This window comes from Coturnix japonica, chromosome 23 (assembly GCF_054131305.1).
Source record: "Coturnix japonica strain WE chromosome 23, WE-NBRP24, whole genome shotgun sequence".
Lineage (NCBI taxonomy): Eukaryota > Metazoa > Chordata > Aves > Galliformes > Phasianidae > Coturnix > Coturnix japonica.
This window is the reverse complement of record NC_140685.1, coordinates 7,146,437-7,166,172: the sequence shown is the minus strand read 5'-3', so window position 1 is coordinate 7,166,172 and position 19,736 is coordinate 7,146,437. Positions and strand designations below refer to the sequence as shown.

General features: G+C 43.7%; 1 protein-coding gene across 1 annotated transcript; it reads right to left on the bottom strand.

Moving 5' to 3' along the window:
• Positions 1-8: 8 nt before the first annotated feature.
• Positions 9-19,570, bottom strand: LOC146757335 (ATP-binding cassette sub-family A member 9-like). The gene is made up of 40 exons (XM_085522541.1): positions 19,422-19,570; positions 18,437-18,630; positions 17,536-17,648; positions 16,858-17,068; positions 16,519-16,677; positions 15,679-15,779; positions 14,794-15,020; positions 14,551-14,689; positions 14,078-14,263; positions 13,538-13,670; positions 13,240-13,396; positions 12,925-12,983; positions 11,979-12,089; positions 11,514-11,689; positions 11,106-11,225; positions 10,625-10,763; positions 10,087-10,177; positions 9,355-9,494; positions 9,133-9,252; positions 8,441-8,594; positions 7,967-8,136; positions 7,440-7,567; positions 6,925-7,062; positions 6,313-6,426; positions 5,825-5,995; positions 5,548-5,661; positions 5,276-5,383; positions 5,003-5,068; positions 4,403-4,494; positions 3,562-3,679; positions 3,347-3,464; positions 2,916-3,007; positions 2,048-2,196; positions 1,711-1,786; positions 1,512-1,606; positions 1,155-1,271; positions 770-910; positions 553-632; positions 406-461; positions 9-264 (listed from the first exon to the last, which is right to left on the bottom strand). The coding sequence occupies exons 2-40, from the start codon at positions 18,453-18,455 to the stop codon at positions 175-177; spliced, it is 4,788 nt and encodes a 1,595-aa protein (XP_085378667.1). The 5' UTR covers positions 18,456-18,630; positions 19,422-19,570; the 3' UTR covers positions 9-174.
• Between the last annotated feature and the right edge of the window lie 166 nt (positions 19,571-19,736).

Genomic DNA, 19,736 nt, shown 5'->3' with positions numbered 1-19,736 from the left:
GGCACCAGTTGTCAAAACGATAAAGGCTTTATTTATTACAATAATAATTCTCTTTTCTTTTCTTTGCAGAGCGTCTGCTGAGCTCCATGTGATGCAATACAGGTGAGTCTCAGTGTCCGATCCAACACGTCGGTAACACTGATGCTGAAGATATTCCTTCCTGTCTTCCAGGACTCAGGGCTGGAGCAGCTTCTGCTCTGAAGCCCCTTCAGCTACTCCCTCCAGATCAGGCTCTTCCAGGTCCCCACTGAAGTCCATGAACACCTGCAAGGCACCGCAGGGGAAACTGCCCTTTTATGGCCTAGGACTGATGGTACTAATGCTGCTCATGTTCTGTTTTTGTTTCTAATCTTCTAATCTCTCTTTCAGGAGCATTTCTGACACTTCCATTCTGAACCAACATACCTGTTTCAAAGTGTGCAGAGACAAGCTGTACTCCTCAAGCCTGAAATTCTGTTTAGCTGCAGATGAATGGAAAAGGCATCCTTAAATATAAATCCATACTAACAGTTTGAAAGCAATCTTCATAATGGTTTATTTATTTCCTTGTACCTGCTTCTAGCTTGGAGAAAGCCTGGGACAGAGGTAGTGCATCTTCCATCGGTATCTTGTAGGTGAGCAAAGAAGAAATCCTGAAAAAGTAATAAAAAAATGAACCCATCGTCATGGTGAGACTCAGCACCAAGGGTTAGGTGTGCTTGTAGGATTCCTGCATTCTTGGGTAAATGACTGAGCAGGGTCAGTGCATCCCAGCATCTGTATCTGAAACCTTTTTAGCCGAGCTGCGCCAGGGAAGAGGTGCACAATTTCATTATGGAGAGCATCACTTTGCCCCATGTCCTTTAGTTTGACTTCCAGGTGGTAATTCATGCCAAACTTCCTTCTCAGCTCCTCGGGGGAACCAATGTACCTGTAGAGGAGGGAAAACAAAGCTCAAATCATCCTAAGCAGCAAATAAAGCGATCACAGAATAGAAGCAGCAGATATACATCCTGTTATTCATCTTATTAATTACACTGCACAGCTATAAAGGCTGTATCCTCAGAAAGCAGTGTCCATTACACACCTGGGACAAGCCACAAGACCACAGTCTAATAAATAAATATAAATAAAGACTGAAAATCAACGTTGCATGTTGCAACACAGGTACCCACTGCAGCTTCCCAGCCACCAGCACGGCCACACGGTCACACATCGCTGCTTCCTCCAGGCAGTGTGTGCTGAGCACAGCTGCGCACTCCTTGCTCCTCACAGCAGCCCGGATTACTTTCCTGGGAACAGAGGGATCGTGGTTACCTCATGGAACAGCCAAGGAATAATCAAATCAATCCAGGACAGATAATTTTTTGGGGGTTAAGATTCAATATGAAGGTTGGCAAAGGCTCATTGCCTGCCAGGTGGGGAGTCTGGGGAGTGATACCCAACCCCTGTGCATTGGGGTAACACAGATGATCGCAGCTACCAAGGAGTTCCTCCTTGCCCAGCCACTTCTACAACCAGGAGCTGCTCACCACAGACAATGCTGCCCTGCCACATCCATGCCTGCTGATGGCTCATCCCAAAGCATCACCGTTGGGTTTCCCAGGATGCTCAATGCAAAACACAGCTGGAATGGGAAAGACACATAGCCAGGTCGGCATTTAAGGCTGCACTAAATGCACTGAAGATGGTGAGTTACCTCATATGTCTTAACCCTTGTTGTTAACTGACCTTCCTGGCTTCTCCAGCAGACAGCTTCCTCGCTGGGGTTTTTAAACACCTTTGGAGGTCCAAAGCCTTGGCCATGCTGTAGGGATAGAAAGGAAATAATGCTGATGCTGCAGCCAGGGGTGCAGAGGAATCTTTGGTTGATGTGCATCCTTGGGGGTTACTTAGTGATTCTACTCCTAATTTACAGTTTTGTTGCAGAAATTCAATACTGTAAGTGCAGCTAATGCGAGAAGTAAGGTGCTTTCTCTTCCTCGTGCCAACCAGCTCTGTTAGCAGAAAGCCCTTTTCCTGTCTGATAGCTCCAGAGAGAGGAAACAAGAATCCTTTGGCTGCGTACCGGCTGATGAGCACAGCTGCATCCTCTCTCCTCACCCCTCGCACAGCAGCGTAGGCCTCCAGATGCTGGAGCACAGTGAGGTCTGGCCACAGCGGGTCCTTCTGTGGGCAACAGCCCAGCACCATGGCCCTGGAGCCCTGCAGCATCACCTGCAGAGACACAGTATTGGGACACAGCTATGGGAAAGCAGCAAACCCTTTGAAAATGCCACTGTTTTCTACTGTGCTGCCAGGGAAGCAATGGGGTCCTCAAGGAAAAGGAACCATCATTCCTGTGACCACTCCCACCTACCACAGCTTCTGGTCACCCTGAGTGCTGTTTGTGCAAAGCCAAATGGTGTTTACTACCATCAGACTGTGGGGAATAGCACACCAGTGTAAAACCATCATCTCCCAGTAACACTTTCCTCTTTCAAATACTCAGTTCCGAATTTGTAATAGCAATGGTATTTCCCCCCCCAGCATATGTCATTAATCACTGTGTGCATAATTAAGTGATGGGTTGTTACTGGCTCAACCCTGTTCGCATTCGTTTTCAATTTCCTGGTTTTGCAAGGCTTTTTGTAGAGCATTATTCCTTTTTAAATGCGTCAACATTTCTTGCACTGCTTGAGAAATATCAAGATGGATTTCAAATCAAGCCTGAGTATTTTGTGTAGCTCAAACCCCTAAGTCTTTAACATGGATTTTGATGAAAGCAGAACATGCTCTGCATGCATCAATACCTTCTTCTTACTTCTGTCCATGTGCAGGGTTTCCATGCACACAAATCCCCTGAATTAGGGGTTCCACTTCCAGCTTCTCTTACCACATCCTTCACTTAGGAAAGCACCAAGGCTACCCCCCACTATTCCAAAGGAGCCTCCTACCTCCCCGGCAGTCGCTGCTGTGTCTCCAGAAATCATGCGGACAGTTGTGCTCTTTCCAGCTCCATTGGGTCCTAACAGACCTAACACCTCTCCTGGAACAAACATGCAAGAAGTGTTAATGGTGATAATTGTTATTAAGACCTTGTCCCCCAGGCGCCAAGCAATCCCTGAAAATACAGTATAAGAATGTATTCATTAAATGGTATTTGTTAAATTATCCCAGTAAATTGAAACTCTGGTTGGCAGAAGATGATAGAATCATAGAATGCCTTGGGTTGGAAGGGACATATTAAGGATCATCCAGTTCCAATCCTGCAGTGCTGCCCGCATTGGGTTAGCAGTGCACAAGGATATCCTAACAAAAGCAAGGTCTCCAATTGACCTTCTCATTAGGTCACTGTTTGTGGGAAAGCACAGCAAAGTACTCAAACCTTTTTTAACACAAAATGAAAGATTTTTGATGGCTACTTTCTTCTTATTCTTAAAGATGGAACAGGCTCCCTTGTCTTCATACTCCTTGCGCAGACCATTGACAGTGATAACCAACTCCTGCAAAGAGAACAAATGGGAATAGAAACTCATGAAACATCTAATTTGCCCTCACCATTAAGTATTACTGCTTGAAGAAACCATGTGCCCAGCTCACCTTGGGCTGCAGGGAGTTTGCTGCACTCTGTGCCCGCTTCCGCTCTGCCTGCACCTCGGGGGGCTCCTGCCCTGGTGGGTGATTGTTCTGAGGGGGGAGGGCTCTTCTCCATTGGATCCTGCAGGCAGGAATGGGGTCACCACACAGGCCTTCTGGAAATGCTCAGGTTTGCAGGGCCTAACAAGTTTGTTCCATGGGCAGTGCCAATGAAATAGTCGGCACAGTTTATTTGAATTTATGCCACAGATGGCAATTGTTCAAATATTCATTTGCAGGGGAAGAAAAATTAATTGCACTAGTATGCATGAGAAAACAAAGGTCAACTTCAGCTTGTGAACTATTGTGAACTATTACAAGTCTTCTCCCACATGACTCGGGAGGTCCATCCCTCACTCCTGGTGACAAGTAAGTGGTTAGCAGAAGACCTTGGTCTAATGGAACTGTAGGAAAACTCCTCTGTCCTGTGGAGAACTCTACTGATGCTTTTGAGAAGGGGGTAAAATGTTCTGTTCTTTCTAGGACACTATGGTTCAATTGACCTTCTATTGCAACACACTGGGTTGGTGTTTGCCTTCAGACATACTCAGAGAAATGGAGCAAATTAAGACTGAGACCATAATGACCTAAAGGAATAAAAATTTCCTCCCTCCATTCTCAATTTCCTCCCTTAAACTGGTTAAAACTGAAAATGTGGGCTTTGCACACACTTTGCAAAATACTTCGGAGCTTACTCATCCTGTTCCACTGCCACCAGGGTGAGGCAGGCTGGTCCCATTTGGCATAGCCCTAGGCCTGCCCATGAACTGCAAAGCCAGCTGCTCCCAGTGCACCCAGTACGCACCTGAAAATGGGGTCACGTTCAGCAACTGCTTCTCCATATCGTATCTCCAAGCAGCACAGCAGAAACCCAAAGAGCACACTATGGATGTAAGGCTGGAAGATAATAACGAGTTAGGTTTGCGTGGAGAAAAGTAACAACATAATTAATTATAAAGGGATGCTTGGCCCCACAGTTTACTTCAGGTACTGGAAAGGACATACATTTTCATCTCCTATGCAGATCACTTACAACAGCCCTGACTTTACACTGCTGCAGTTTTGGTTCAGATAATCTACACCTTAACCGAATCTTGAAGGCATCCTATAGGATCTGAAATCACACCTTTTTCCTGCAGAAGCAGCACTGGGCTGATTAATTAATAACATCTTTCACTCATTGACTGAAATCCACTTAATTCCCTACCATTTTTCTTCATACGTTGTAGCATGTGGGAGTCCCATGAGACAAACCCATGATTACTTCAATGTACCCCCCAACCACATTCAGGATGAAACTTCCACCACATAACCTATGCTTTATGAATGGCAAGACTTTTGCAAACTCAACTTAAGTCAGAAAATGCACCTACTCCAAAATAATTATAATCAAATTGGTCCTTACTGCAATGACAGCAACCAAGATGTCCAAGTAATTGTGAAGATTACTACTGGAAAAAAACGATACGTACTACAAGAAAAAAAGAATAGCAGTCAGTTAGAAAGATTGCCAACCTCAGTGCAGATGTGCACCAGATGCACAAAGGATCAATAAATCAAATGTTCTTGATCTCTTCCCTCACTCCCCAGCCCAGAACTTTTCTTCTCCCATTTTCTTTTCTCTTTATCTTTTGGGCAGTTGGGGACAACTATTGTTTCTACTGGAACATGCACTTACTGTTGTAGAGATAGTCAACCAGCCCAGTACTGGATAGGGGGGCATCAAAGCGGAGAAGATGTAGAATAAAACATCACTGCGAGTGAATATTCTGAGAGTGAAATTCACCTGCAATAAAGTAGAAAAAGAGTTTTTACATATCCTATTGCTAAAAATGAGGCTGCTTGTTACTGATTTGGGTTATTCTGTTGAATTTCAACACATTCAAAGTGAAATTTCAAATGGTAAGATGTGTTATCAAATGTTTCAGAGTGAAGATTCCCTCCACTTACCAGAACAAAGACAAAAGACCACAGGTAACGATTGGTTCGCCCCTTGCGAAACATAAAGGCAATCAAATAAACGAGGAAGGTGAGAGAAACTCCATAACCAATGGCACTAAAGATCTAAAGAGAGAAGGACATCACTGACAAGGAAATAGATGTGGATACACCAAGTCCTGCTTACAGTGGTTTGTTTGATTAAATTACTGAATACATCAGGATCAGCCAGCACCACCATGCTGGTGGTGGTCACACGCTTTGGGATGAGGGAGGGAGATTTGCACACCATGGGCAGGATGATGAAGGCCTCCATGGGGCAGATGCGGTCGAGGAGCAGCACAAACACGAACATGAGGCACATCAGTGCCCAGAAGAGTGGGACATCCACCAGTGCCTGTCCACACCAGTATGCCGAGGGGAAGAGACCTGAGACCCGCAGCTGGGCACGAGCCTTTATCTGTGATGGAAAGGGGAGAAGGAGGAGATTTAGCAGAGTGCTAAATGCCGTTCCCACTCCTCATCCTTCTCCATTGCCTTTGCTCCTCCATCCCAGCTGAGCCTACCCCTCTTTTCCAAACTCCTTCACTTCTATCTTAGTCCAACTGTTGCTAAAAGCATATCATTCTCAAGGAAAAACAAGAACAAAAATCTTCCTGATTCCAACATATTTATTAATACAACACCCAAATAGTTCAAGTATTTGTCTCTACAGCGACATTGTGTTTCCATTCATTTATTCCTTGTGCATGACCACTTTCAGTGAATACTTCTTACCTTGTAATCCTCCATGCTGCTCACTGCAAAGAGGGGAGGCAAACCAGCAGCCCAGATCAGCATACAAGCAATATGGAGAAAAAAATTACTACGGCCTATTCTGGGGTTTTCTGACTATGGAAGAGAAATTCAGAAATCATAATCAATAGCTGTTCAGAGAAAATTAGCAAGCTTGACATTCATAGTATGGCTAAATATACAAGTGAGTCATAGGACAGTAACCCCTTTGTGCTGAAGAGCACAAAACAATAAACAAAGCATTAACCACCCTAATATTTGCAGGAGGTTTTGGAATTGCTGCAACCTGTTGAGGACAGGCAACACGGTTTTGATGCTGAAGCAACTTGCAAATACTGCTGCTCTGTTCCTAACTTACTGACACATAGCACAAGCTTGAATGTCCTACAGCACTGAAACCTTATTAAGAAACACCATGGGAGAAATTCCCAGCAAACGGCCCCAGTATTTAATGTGCCATGTGCCAAGAAGTGGAGCACTGACCCCCAACCAATCCCTGGAGACACTATGGTCCAGCCAGTCCTTCCCCACTCTATCCCTCATCACTTTGCCCTTTTCAAGAGATTTCCAACAGTAATTTGGCAGGATGCTCACCCGAGAGAAGGGATGGCTCCAGATGCTGATCCGCGCAGTGGAGTTGAAGAGCCTTAGGAAGGTGTTGCTGAGGGTGTTGATGAGCACAGGGAAGCAGTTGATGGGCTCAGCGCCACACATAAGTGTGTAGTGGCGGTGCTGGAAGGGCGAGAGGAAAAGATGTCACCTTTGTGCCCGCATGAGCTTTGAGAATTTAGGAGAAAAGCAGTGAAAAGTGCAGTCAGTTTTATTAGAGAGAGGGAACTCAAGAGATGTGGCTGTGTGCTAATAGGTACCGCAAGCAGAATAATGGATAAAAATAATGACCTGTGGATAAAAGCAGAGATGACTTGCATTAATACTCTTCTCCAAGGACTGCCATGATCCTGACTTCCCACAAACAGGATTACTGATAATATTTAACGTGCCAAATAAATTTTCTGCTCTGGCTGGTCTATTTCACTGCATCCCATGTAAACGTATTTCAGAGAATCCTACTGATATACAGGATGAAAGAAGAAAATAACATCCTTCACCTTGCCTTCCAGTGATATCTTTATAGCTCCATTATGTCGTGGCAGTCTTGTGATGTTTTTTTCAAGAGTTATTTCTGGCATTATATTTTGAATCTTCAAAGCAGCAATGAAATCCTCTATTTCTGATCCTGAATTAACGACAAGAACACAAATTAGAGTTAGGTTTTTAATGCAATCAGTTTTTTATAGACAAACTCCCACTTGTAAAACAGAGTAATGCTAAAATACCCATTTATAATCTGAATCAATTTTTATTTCCTATTTGAACTAAACTTGTTAAAGACAGCACGTTTCCATAGTTCATATATTGTCTTAAAAAAAAATAAATTAGCTGATCTATTTTTACATATCAGCTACTCATTAATCACCACTAAAATTGGATTTGTTTCCACTCAAAACAAAACAGCCCCCAAAGCCACATATGTATAAAGGACCATGCAGAAAACGGAAGGCAAAGATGCCCTATCAGCTTCAAGAACACTCAGAGTGATGTTGATTGGCATTCTGCATCACATGTTCTTATTCACCTGTGTCATTGAAGATGAGAAGATTTGTTGACTTGCTTTGAGTTTGCGTGGGAGGCTGAGCAGGAAGAAAATACTTGCTGGCTGTCAGTTCTGAGATGGGTTTGTTCCACAGTCCAGAATGAAAGAAAATCAAGAGCATCAGGATGATAAATACTCCAAAGAACAGCAATCTAGATGAAAAAACAGACCATGAGTGGCTCCAGGGAGCTGCACCATTAAGCACTGGTGTGATTCATGTACTGAAATCAAGAAGAAATTTAAAGCTGGGGAATATACTTAAACAATTCAGAGCTCTATCAGGAAGCTCCCATTCCTATCACTGCAACTATTACACAACCAACACCTACTTCCCAGCTTCCAGACCTCTCCAGCAGTTTTTAAACTTTCCTTCAGTCTACCCAGGGAACAACCAAAACCCTCTGCAAAGCCCCAAGCCAGTATGGGGGGTTTCAGGTCTCAGGGCTCCATGCTTACATGGACTGGAGAAACTTTCCATCGTGCCTCAGTCTGTAGAAACGAACTCTGGCCACGGCGAGGACCTGCTGCCTCCAGAGCTCCATGCCTCTTGCTGCTATGTATGCTGGTTCAGAAAAGCCCAGGATGCTCTGGTCACTCTCCATCAGGTTTTCTGCATGACAAACACCATTGTCCAAAAAAAATGAGCTTTTCAAAGCACACGTTTTAAGCACAAGCAATAAACAAGGGTTTTCTGTTCTGAATAGGAGTGTCTCTATTTTAGTCATAGAAGACAAAACAGCAGAGAAAAGGGCCACTCTAATCAGAATTAATTTATATTGGTGAATTGAGAGTGGCTGAACCTGAGCTCGTGTAACTACATGTGCAATATCTTCCCTGGCTTGAGAACTGGCCTTGACTAGATTATCTCTTCCCACCTCTTGCTCTGGGGAAGATATTTCCTGCAAAACCTTTACAACATCATTCTTCAGTTCTCGTGTTTAGAAGCCTGTGGCAAATTAAGTCTGAATCATTCAGATTTCTCTGGGAAGTTCTCTGTTGTCAAAGAAAAATCTGAACTTTTATACAACCGCAACTCTTGACCTGCCAAAAACGATGAAACATGGCATTCAACAGAAACTTACGCATATTTCTTTTAACTGAAAACAAATATGAACCCTTCATCTTGCAGAGAGGAATCACTGCTTTACCTCTATGATCAATAGCCTCCTTGCCTTCCAGCTTCAGGAGAGCATCTGTTAGGGTGGTCCTGCTGACATCGTAGTGAACAATCCCCAGCACGAGGCCGCTGTCGAGGTGGCCAAGCAGATCTGTGTGACAAAGTGAACCAGCTCAGCCCAACACTTGGGCTCCCTTAGCATTCTGATCTGGCTTCCCCTTAAAAACTCTATGCAACAGCAGGGTTTTGTTACCTGGAAAGCTCTTGGTGTTTTCCAGGGGCAGCAAGTAACACAGCTCATCCCCATCCCGCCCTCTGAACACAGCATTGGGGATGTAGCGTCTCACCAGGGATGATGCAAGCCCAGGGTCACACTGATCATTTATGCACATCCTGTTTGTATTAAAAAGTGATTGCTAGAGCATTAAATAAGAAAAACAATGCATGCTTCATCCATTTAAAAGACAAAGCCAGCAGTTGTTTTTCAAGCCATAGGGAAACCTCCAAAACCAGGCAGCATTTCAGTGGGAATTATCCACAGGCATCTGTCGTGCCCCTGGTTTTACCAAGCGTGCAATAAATAGTTGAGGCTAAGAATAAAGATTCTGGCCAGCACTGCTTAACCAAGAACACAGAAATTTAAATCCAAAGAAAAGCAACTTTACATTAAAGCCACTGTAAGTCACTCTGGCACCATAGAGCATGTGGGATCTGCAGTGCATTCTACTCTGGTCCCCTTTTGGCTGCAAAGGTTGCAAAGTCATCTTAGCTGCATGCTCAGAGCTCTCAGGATTGGGTCCAAAGAAAAGCAGCTTGCTATCCAAGGCAAGATAGACTTGGCAGCCTCGGAAGACTCTTAAAATGGATTGTCAAGATTTTTATTGCTCTGTATGGAAACTCCATAGAGACATAGACTTTATGAGAAAATACATCAAGCAGAAGCTTTTTGTAAAAGGAGTGATGACCAAAAAGAAAAGGGTTTTACCTTAAGTGATAGCCAATTCCCCACTTTCTCTTCAAGTACAGAGATGAGCCAACACAGTGTAATCTCCCATTTGAAAGGAATGCTTTCCGATCTGAGGAGGTAGGAACACAAAGATTTAGTGGGGGTTTATAACAACACTGTAGGCTGACCTTATCTCTGCTCCTTCTGAACTCAAGAGATACTTTCATAATAAAGTCAAGAGGAGTAAAACCAGGCTGGTCTTCCACTTTATATATTCTTACAGGCTTACAGAAAAATCCCCATGCAGCCCCAGATAAATAAAGATATTAATCCAAGAAATGTCACTAATTGGGGCCAGGTGCTAAGCCTACGGAACTCTTCACCCTGATGCAGAGCATAAGCAAGGCCTTGGAAGGACATCCAGGGCAGAGGTTGAGCCTTTGCTCAGCCCATGTTGGGTAGCTGGTCTTGAACGAAACCCAAAGAAGAGCAAACCACATCACAGCAGAACCCCATGGGTGGGCTACAAGTAGGGAACCCTCAATTTCCACACTGCAGAGTGAAAATCAGGGCTCACCAGTGCAAGTGTCAGCCTCCTCCACAGACTGTGTACAGATGAGCGTCACACGGCCAGCCCGGCGCTCCGCCAACAGCTCCCACACGTGGTGCCTGGAGCAGGGATCCAGCCCCACCATTGGCTCATCCAAGAGCAGCACCTGCAAAGTGAGAGCAGTTGTCATGCATGCAAGCCATTGTGTTGGCATGGCTTTGTTCCATGCTTGCTGTCCTCTCACCCAAAGAACACAATGCATCCTCAAATGCTGGTCATTTTTATTGAGCTTTCAATATTTCTAACCTATGTGAACACTGTTTCCATTTTCATTTAAAATAGGGTTCTCATTCACCTAGATTCCCCATTCCTTCTGGCAGCCAAGCAAGTCAGCAGGCTTTCAGACCATAACGGCAAAGGAATACAAGTGTCTGCATACCAAACCAAAATGCAATGCTAAGTCCTAAAACCATGCCTGTTGTTTGCATGCAGTAGGACCGGTGCTTACCTGGGGATCCCCTAAAATTGCAATTGCAAGAGACAGCTTTCTTTTCTGTCCCCCACTCAGAGAGTCAGCACGGACATCCTGAAGGTCGGTGAGGTCCAACTGTACCAGGACTTTCTGCACCTTGGGAACACATGAAAACAAGAACATGCAGAACTGGTCATATTCTGAATCATACGCAGTGCAGGAGAACACAATTTCTATATTTAATACATGTTTTTAAATGGATTTGCTACGAGATAAATACTGCAATTCTGAATTCTGACTCTCAGGACAATAGGACAAGAATGAATTAAAAACACTTCTCTAAATTACAACTGTGTGCAGAGCAGGGTATTGGTGAGAATCTTTCACAAATGGAGCCCAACAAACTGTCCGAGATGCTGTAGAACAGAGACTGGTGATCCCTACCTCTTGCTCTACTTCTTTCCACCAAATCCCTTTGACGTGAGCAAAAATTCTCAAGTTTTCCTTCACTGTTAAGGCTTCAAAATGCAAATTGGACTGTGGGCAAATCCCAACCATCGCCTGAATTCCTTCCATATCCTGTACTTCAGATACCTTGTAGTTGCAAATCATCGCAGAACCTGCACACAAGAATGAATGAAGCAAATGTTATATGTAGTATATATAGAAACGTATAGCTAACAAAATAAAACATATTTCCCAAAGATATACAGCTCATGGAAAACACCAGGGCATCCAGAGGGAGAAATAACCACCCAAACATGCTTAAACACAGAAGAAAATCCATGAAGCTCATGTTGAAGGCGCAGTCTGTGCATACAACAGGTCAGGTTGGAGGACTGAAGAAAAAATCAGTTTTTTGCATCTTGACGCTTGAAAACCAGAGAGCTTCTCTTCTCCATTCATTACCTGCTGAAGGTTTGGAAAATCCACTGAGCACATCCAGGAGGGCAGTTTTTCCAGACCCACTGAGACCAAGTAATGCAGTGATCTGACCTTCATAAATGTTGAAGGACAAACCTAGAAGAGAAATGTGGCATTATTAGGGTGGAAGTGTGCGAGGCTAACAGACATTTGCCTGTGGCTTACTGCTAAGTCTGATAGAGGGACACCATCTCTTCTGACACAGATCTGAAAACATGTGCTGCTTGTAGATATTTGAAGAAAAAACATCAACTTTGTTTTCTGCAAGGTTCATAACCTTTTATTTGAGCATGTCTCAAAAGAGAGCCTGTAGAAAGAGGAGAACCCATAGCCTTTCCAGTAAGGGAAGACTTGGCCATGTCATTTCCTTTTAAAAAGGACTCATTTTGGATTTTTGTGGGTTTTCTTTTTGTTTTGTGCTTAACTCAATATAAACCTTTGAGACTATGCTGATGTTTTCAGCATCACGTGGAGTTCTTGCCAAACCAAAGCATTTAGCAAACATCTTGTGGCTGCGTTATGACATTGCCAACCACTGGCATACTTTGCAACTGGCAAATGAACAAGTGCTTGGGGAGCAGGGCCCAGCCAGTGACAACAGCCCTGCTTCCAGCAAGGGCCCAAAAAACAAGCCCGGATGAATTTACATTTTCACAGGGAGGGTTGGAGGTGAATTCACTCAAGCCCACAGTTTTCAAGGAGACTTGTGCCATTGCAAAAAGCAATAAACAGTAATTTTCCTGGAGTGAAAAGGAAAAGGTAACAACCTTGTAGAAATTTGCCAGTAATTTACCCCAGCAGGAATAACCATCACATAATGCATTTTAACAGTGCTGGAGGCACAATTAGGTATATCCAATACATTTCAAAACAGCTTGGGTTCACCGCTAGTGAAAAATGAAATTAAAGCCATTAGTAAGCCAGCTCTTACCTCTTAAAGCTTCAGTTCTCTTGTCCTTGCTCTTGTAGGTTTTTCTAATGTTGTACAGTCTGAAGAAAAGGTAAGCAAGCTGTTAGCAATGGGATCACACCATTTTGGCATTGAAGTGACCTTTGAAAATGGTGGGAAGGACATTTTTCAGCCTCCTCCCACACTGGATCTGCCCAGCAGCACTAAGGGTTGGACTGAGCACATCCCCAGATGTCTCTTCCAACCCCTACAATTCTGTAACTCTATTTAAAGGAATCGTTTTAAGTTCTGATCCATGACTGTGGATGACTATGGCTGTGCTCACACTCTTCATACCTGATGGCCTCCTTCCCCTCAAAACCCTCAGGTATGGGCTCAGTGTCACAGCCAGGGACAGGGATGGAGTCAGGCTGGATGCCACACTCACTGCCTCGCTGCAGCCAATATGACGGCCTCAGGAAGAATAGGGGGGGGTATGGCACCCCATATTTACCTAAATAGAAACAATCAGGGTGAAATGCAGCCTCTGCATTTATCCTACTTTATCCTATTGCTCTTTCGGCACCTCTCCCCCCATGAGGGGACAGGATAGAAGAAAACTGAAATTTGTTGTTTTTCACATGTTTCTACTTACCAGGCAAAACCTTATCAAAGTAGATGGCCAGCAGCAAATACAGAGTGCTGTCCAGAATCAGCATGCTATATAGGTTAAAGAAAGGGTACAACTCTGGTGCAACAGTTGGTCCATATTTTTCTAATTTTACAATCTAGGCAGAAAAACAAACAAAAAACCAGCACAAATCAGATGCAGTCCTTCCTTTAGGCAGAGATATGGAATGCAAGCTACAGCTGTGTAACATGGTCTTTTCTTCCCAGGAAGCCCATCTGCTTCCATCAGCTCTGGATGCCCACCAGCCACATCTCACTGCTACAAGAGTTTTCCAGAGATAGAAACTTATGGTGTGTACAGCTAGTAAAAATCCTGCTGAGGTTCTGACCAACTAACATCTACTTTTTGAGTCACTTTCTTCCTGGAAAACATTTAGAGTGTAGGGGCACAACTGCATCACTATAGAGATGCACATCACATATAGCAGATGCAACGTCAGATGGCAGAAGCTGTGCGTGCTGCAGGCTGAACACCCCTGATGCAATGGCTTTGTTTTGAGCATACCTCTGAGATGCCAGCTGTAAAGGTGTAAGGACTGAAGAGTTTAAAGACCCATTCCAAAGATGGTGGCACTTGTTCAAACAACGTCATGAAGCCCAGCGAACCAAAGACGATGTGAAGGAAAAATCCCACAAAACTGGTAATATGAGGCCGCTTTAACAAGGAGCTGAGCATGAAACAGAAGTGAATCTGCAGCAGAGAGAACCAGAAGTCAGCAGGATCCATTTCTGCTAGTGATTAAGGAAAAATAAGCAAACAGCAAACAAACAAATGGAAAAAGAACCCACAACACGTGAAAATATGGGGTCATCTACAACGGTGATATAACAGCCTACAAACTATAAGAAAATCAGGTAATGGAGAAGTTTCTGTTACATTCTTGCAGCCATGGATTCTGTGCTCTGAGTTTTAGATGTTTTAATTAGGAAATGGAACAGAAGTCACCCCATCATTTAAAAACACGAAAGCAGACTTACCGATGCAATGCCATAGAAAAAATAAAGGAAATATATTTCTGAAAAGCTGCAGTCCTGGGTGACTCTTCTAATTGTGATTACTGTCAGCAGGCTTGACGTAACTGAGATGTAAATGGTGTACAGCAGGCTCCAGGACAACCTGCCAACAAGACACAAGAAGTTCCCTTTTCATTGAAGCACAGAATCTTTAAGGTTGGAAAAGACCTCTAAGGTCACCAACCCCAACCCACTGTGCCCACTGACCAGAAGGCGATGTCCTGTAAACCCATTGCTTTCATTAACACCTTGAGCTTCTTTTTCTCTCTGATAACCTTCACTGATAGGAAGTACATAAACGGGGAGAAACACAGCATGCTGTAAATGGTGAACCAAATGTAATCCAGTTTATATATGGATTTGATCAAGGGTGATTGCAGACGGATGCCACTAATTGATTTCATCTCTTCCCAGACAGAACAGTTTGTTTTCATCTGAAGAAAAGAAGCCAGACATTAATTTTATATTCCATAATGAAACAGCCAATAAATAGCTTTTCATAGGCTTGACAATCACTAGTTTATCAGTAACAATGTTAAGTTTAAAAGCAGTAAATTACCATCAAAAATTTAATATCTTTTTGTAATAAACACAAACGTTACATTGGAGCTAAAAGTGCAGGCATGGCCTACAAAGCAGATGGAAGAGGAATAGAGCAGAAGTTGTAAAGCAATTATAGCATAGCTAAAGGGCAAGAGCTTTACTGCTCAGTAAATACTGTATTTGGAGATGAGTTTTCCATGATGGATGGAAGAGTTTATCACTGAAAAATACGCTTTGGTCCATACTGAACTCTTCATGTCTATTTTTCAAAATGAACCAATGTTATAAAAACAAAAATCTCAAAGATAAAGATTCTGGCAATGGTGTTTTCCTTCATTTTACTTTGCGTTTTCCTATAAATTGGCAAATATAAAAGGGGGGGGGGGAAGTGTGGCAAGAAAATAAGTTCCACGCCTTTTAAGTCCAAAGATTGGAAGCCCATTTCTAAGTCAGCAACAGCTCACAGTTATTCCATGCTGTTTTGTTTTTTTTAAAGCAACTTTTATGGATAACTTCAGAAAGAAACAGTGTCTTCCATCATGGCCATACCTCTATGACTGCTGCATCAACGCTGGACTGAACAGACAAGAATCCACTATACCAGTATTTAGGAACCTTGCAGTAAGGTGATGAGAAATTATAACAAGTATCTATGGAAAACAAAGAAAAGAAAATCTTACATATAGATATATATATTTGTAACATACTTTTATACATGTGTGTGGTTGAAAATATTTTTGACCAAAGAGTCAATCAACCCAAGTTTAAGACATGGCTGGAGGGCATCATCTCTAGGAAACCCAGAGCAGAGGGCTCAGCTGTGGGGAGCTGCTGACTGTTGGGCATGATAGAAATAGTCTCACAATCTGTTTTCCAAGACGTTTTTTCCTTTTTTCTTGTCCAGTTAATCAATGAACTCACTTGATGCTCTATCTGAAAATAAGCTGAGTTTTTGTTTTGCTTTATTACTTCTAGTCACTAACAGCAAATGCATTTGGTCAAAGAAAGAAGCAATTCGGATAAAAGTGTGTGCAAGTTGATGTTCTAATGTATTAAATACGTGTTAGAAGTGTATTAGTGCACAGCGTTCACTTCCATTGCATGACCCAGCATAGAAGGGAAGGGGAAATAGCAAGGACTTTGTATAACGTACACATGCTCTTAAAAACACTTTGACATTATCCTTAAAACTCTTTCCTTATCACACGCAGACCTGACCCCATCTGAGTTGCGTGGCAGCAGAGATCCATCTAAACTCATTTCAATATAAAATCACTGAATGGTTTGTGTTGGAGGGGACCTCAAAGATGATCCACTTCCAACCTGACTGCCACGGGCAGGGTTACCAACCACAAAGTCACGTTCTCTGGTTTCATTCATTCCTTTTACCAATGTATTCAAAGGCGTCAATGGGAGACTTCACACTGTAGCTCTGAAATCTGAGATGGTAGGAGAAGTCATCCTTAAAAACAACACCAATCACACCGACCCCATGAAGTCCTCTTGCTGACAGGTTTTTCTCATTTACTGCCTCTTCTAGTGCTATACCTGGTAATAAACAACACCACAGCAGAAATCCTGATCAGCAGTGCAACAAGACAACACATCAGCCACATTGTGCACTCACAGTGCGATGTCCTTTTCCCTCCCACCACAATGAAGGCCGATGTGCCCATGGTTGGGATCTGAGCAGCCTCACAGCTGCAACAAGGACATGAGCAGCATTACCCTTCATCACAGAGCTGGAGGCCACTCTTTCCATTATTTCCCTGGTGGTGCTGGTCACAGGTGTGTAGATGAGGGTCACTCCCTTAACCCTAAAGGCAGGGTCATCCAAACGCCCAAGGAACTTGTAAGGGATTTCTTGACGCTCGAAATGGTAAATCAAAGTTGATGATATTTGTATTACTATGAGAAGAATCGCAATGGTAATCCATTCCTAGGTAGAAGGAGGGGAATATAGGTGAGCGACAGAGCAGTGATGTGGAGGTTGGGTGTTATGGGAAGTGCCCAGTGCTGCCTCAAGGACATGGTCCAAATTATTTAGACACAAGCGTTGTCTTTCTGTACACGAGCTATTTCATAGGAGCCATAACTTTAAAATATGAGGACGGTTCCAAGTGTAAAACATGCCCCTAGCACTGGAGCCAACGAGGTCTGCCTATAATCTTACACCAAAATTGTGCACTGTACACTGTGTTCTGGTCAGTGCGGAGATGGGATCAGCAACGTAAGCAGCAAGCTGGCCTTGTATCAAGCCCTTACTGTAGTGTCACAGGAAAAGCTGTAACTGAGGACAGAGAGTCAAATGAGGCTCCTCATGTATCACCTGACATTAAAACAACACAATATAAAAATACTGGGTAGTGAAAATCCTAAATGTTCTCTGGAAGAGCAGACACTTGCCTGGAAACTTTCTGTTTTCTTCCTCCACACCAGCAAAATGTTTTTCCATAAGAGAGCCCAGGTTTGCTGATTAATTTTTGAGGCTTTTTTGAACACTCTCTGCATTTTCCCAGCTAGAATGAGAGACGAAATAACAGGATTCAGAATGAAAACAGGTCACTGAGAGTCAATACATTTACTTGGCTAAACTCTACTCTGAAGAAATTCATTAACACGCCAAAGGTCTGGAGCTTTCCTATGTTTTGTAGTTTGAGGGGGTCAAATGGAAGACTATGGGAGCATGCAAGTGAATGTAGAGCTGCCTCTGTGCAGTCACAGATGCATCCCACACCATCCCAAAGATGCTCTGTAGGAGGGGGCTTTGAGCTGGCTGCAGCCTAGTTCTGCATCTAAATAAGGCCAGAAACAGAAATGTCAGGGGGAGAGGATTGAGTGGCAAACGCTATGTAATGAATTGTAAATCTAAAATAGCTAAAGCATATCATTAAGAAAACACCACTGCTGATTCTTCTCTCACATGCAGCCCTTATCTACCTCCAAAAAACTCTCATGGCTCTAAGCCCAAGGCTCAACTTTAAAACCTCCCCAAGAGAAGCAAACTTTGGGAGTCCTCCCTTGAGGAGCCGAGCCTTCAAGTGTGGATGGAGCCAGGGCTCAGCTGAGAGGAAGGCAGCATCAGCAGCAAGAATCAAAACCCACGCACCCAAAAACACAGAACATTGTTGTTCTTTTGCTTTTCAAACACGTTGATGTGAAGCTCAGTTTTGAGAACTGAGCTGGAAAGCACAGATCTCATGCTTTTAACATAACACCACTGAAATAATCATGAAAAATAACTCAGTCATGAAAACACCCTTCGTGTAATTTTTCACTTACAAAACAGCAATACAAAGCTGCTCACCTGGCAATGGATTTACCATCTGAATGGTGTTTCCTGCAGCTCAGGGATGTCCGAGCTCTTCCTCTCCTTCAGTGATGGATGGATAGAGTTGGACACTGCAGTGCTGACAGCCGTGCTCCTCTGCAGTCTGATGTCAGCCTAGGGCAGTGCTGGCCCCACTATGAGCACTGCTACAACAGCTGGAAGCATCACCACTGCATTATAACACATTACAACACTATATTATGACACTCAGACACATGCATGGGATGTAATATCATAGTACATTTCTGGTGCTTGCAACAAGTGCAAACACAAGGAGTCACCAGCACTCTCTCCTCTGCGGGGTCAGCCCTGTGCCCTGGGTGGGATTTTATCTCTTGCTTTTCTTTTCCCCTTTGTTTTTAATATAACTTGCTTCCACTCTTTTCAATTGGTGTCCCACCAGCTGCTGCACATCTGGGGATCAAGATGAAGGTTTTTTTTATTTTATTTTTTAAATAGCTTTCCAATGGATCTGCATGCATCCAATGGTGAGGAAACCAGATAAGCCAGGAGGTCCAAATGCATTGGAAAAGCGCAGAGCCACATGACTATTCATGTTAAAAGAAAGCAATTTGACCACCTATGAACAGCAGCTCTGCAACTGATGCAAGAATTGAGCTAAAGCACAGAAGCAGCCTGGATGTTGCTTGACACTGGGATGCAGCTCCTCTGCAGCTGCTGTTGTGCTCATTTGCAAGGAATGAGCTCACCGCAAGGAGCAGAGCACACTCCTGCATCCCATCAGGCAGCACACTGCAGAAAGGGGAGGCTGCTATTAAGAATCTGTGCTGTCTCACAGTTAGGGAATTCACTAACAAAATAACACAGCGATGCATCTGAGAGATCCCCTATATGGGATTGCTGTAGGGCCACTTCATTACCTGGTGCACAACAGAGCCCGGGCCTTCCTGCAGGAACAGAAAATGCATTTTAATATTGAAAAGACCTTAAGTGAGCTCACCTTTGGGTTCCCCATCCCGCACAGTGCTGCTGCTGGGCTCCAGGTCACAACAGCTACACACAGCAGCCCCTCTGATGCTGCTTGCAAGTCTCCCAGGAGCGGCTGGATGGAGTTCAGCAGTGCCAGGCTGGTGTCAGTGCCTGTGGCACAGGGATGTGGTGGGTGCTGCAAGTGGGAGGCTCAAAGCAATTTATATCAGGGAAAAAGGGGAACTGAAAGCTCCAGGGAACTCAGCCCATTGAGACATTCGCTATGCTGAATCAGAGGCATTGGAAAGTACTCTTAAGAACACAGTACTTGGAAATCAACTTGTTT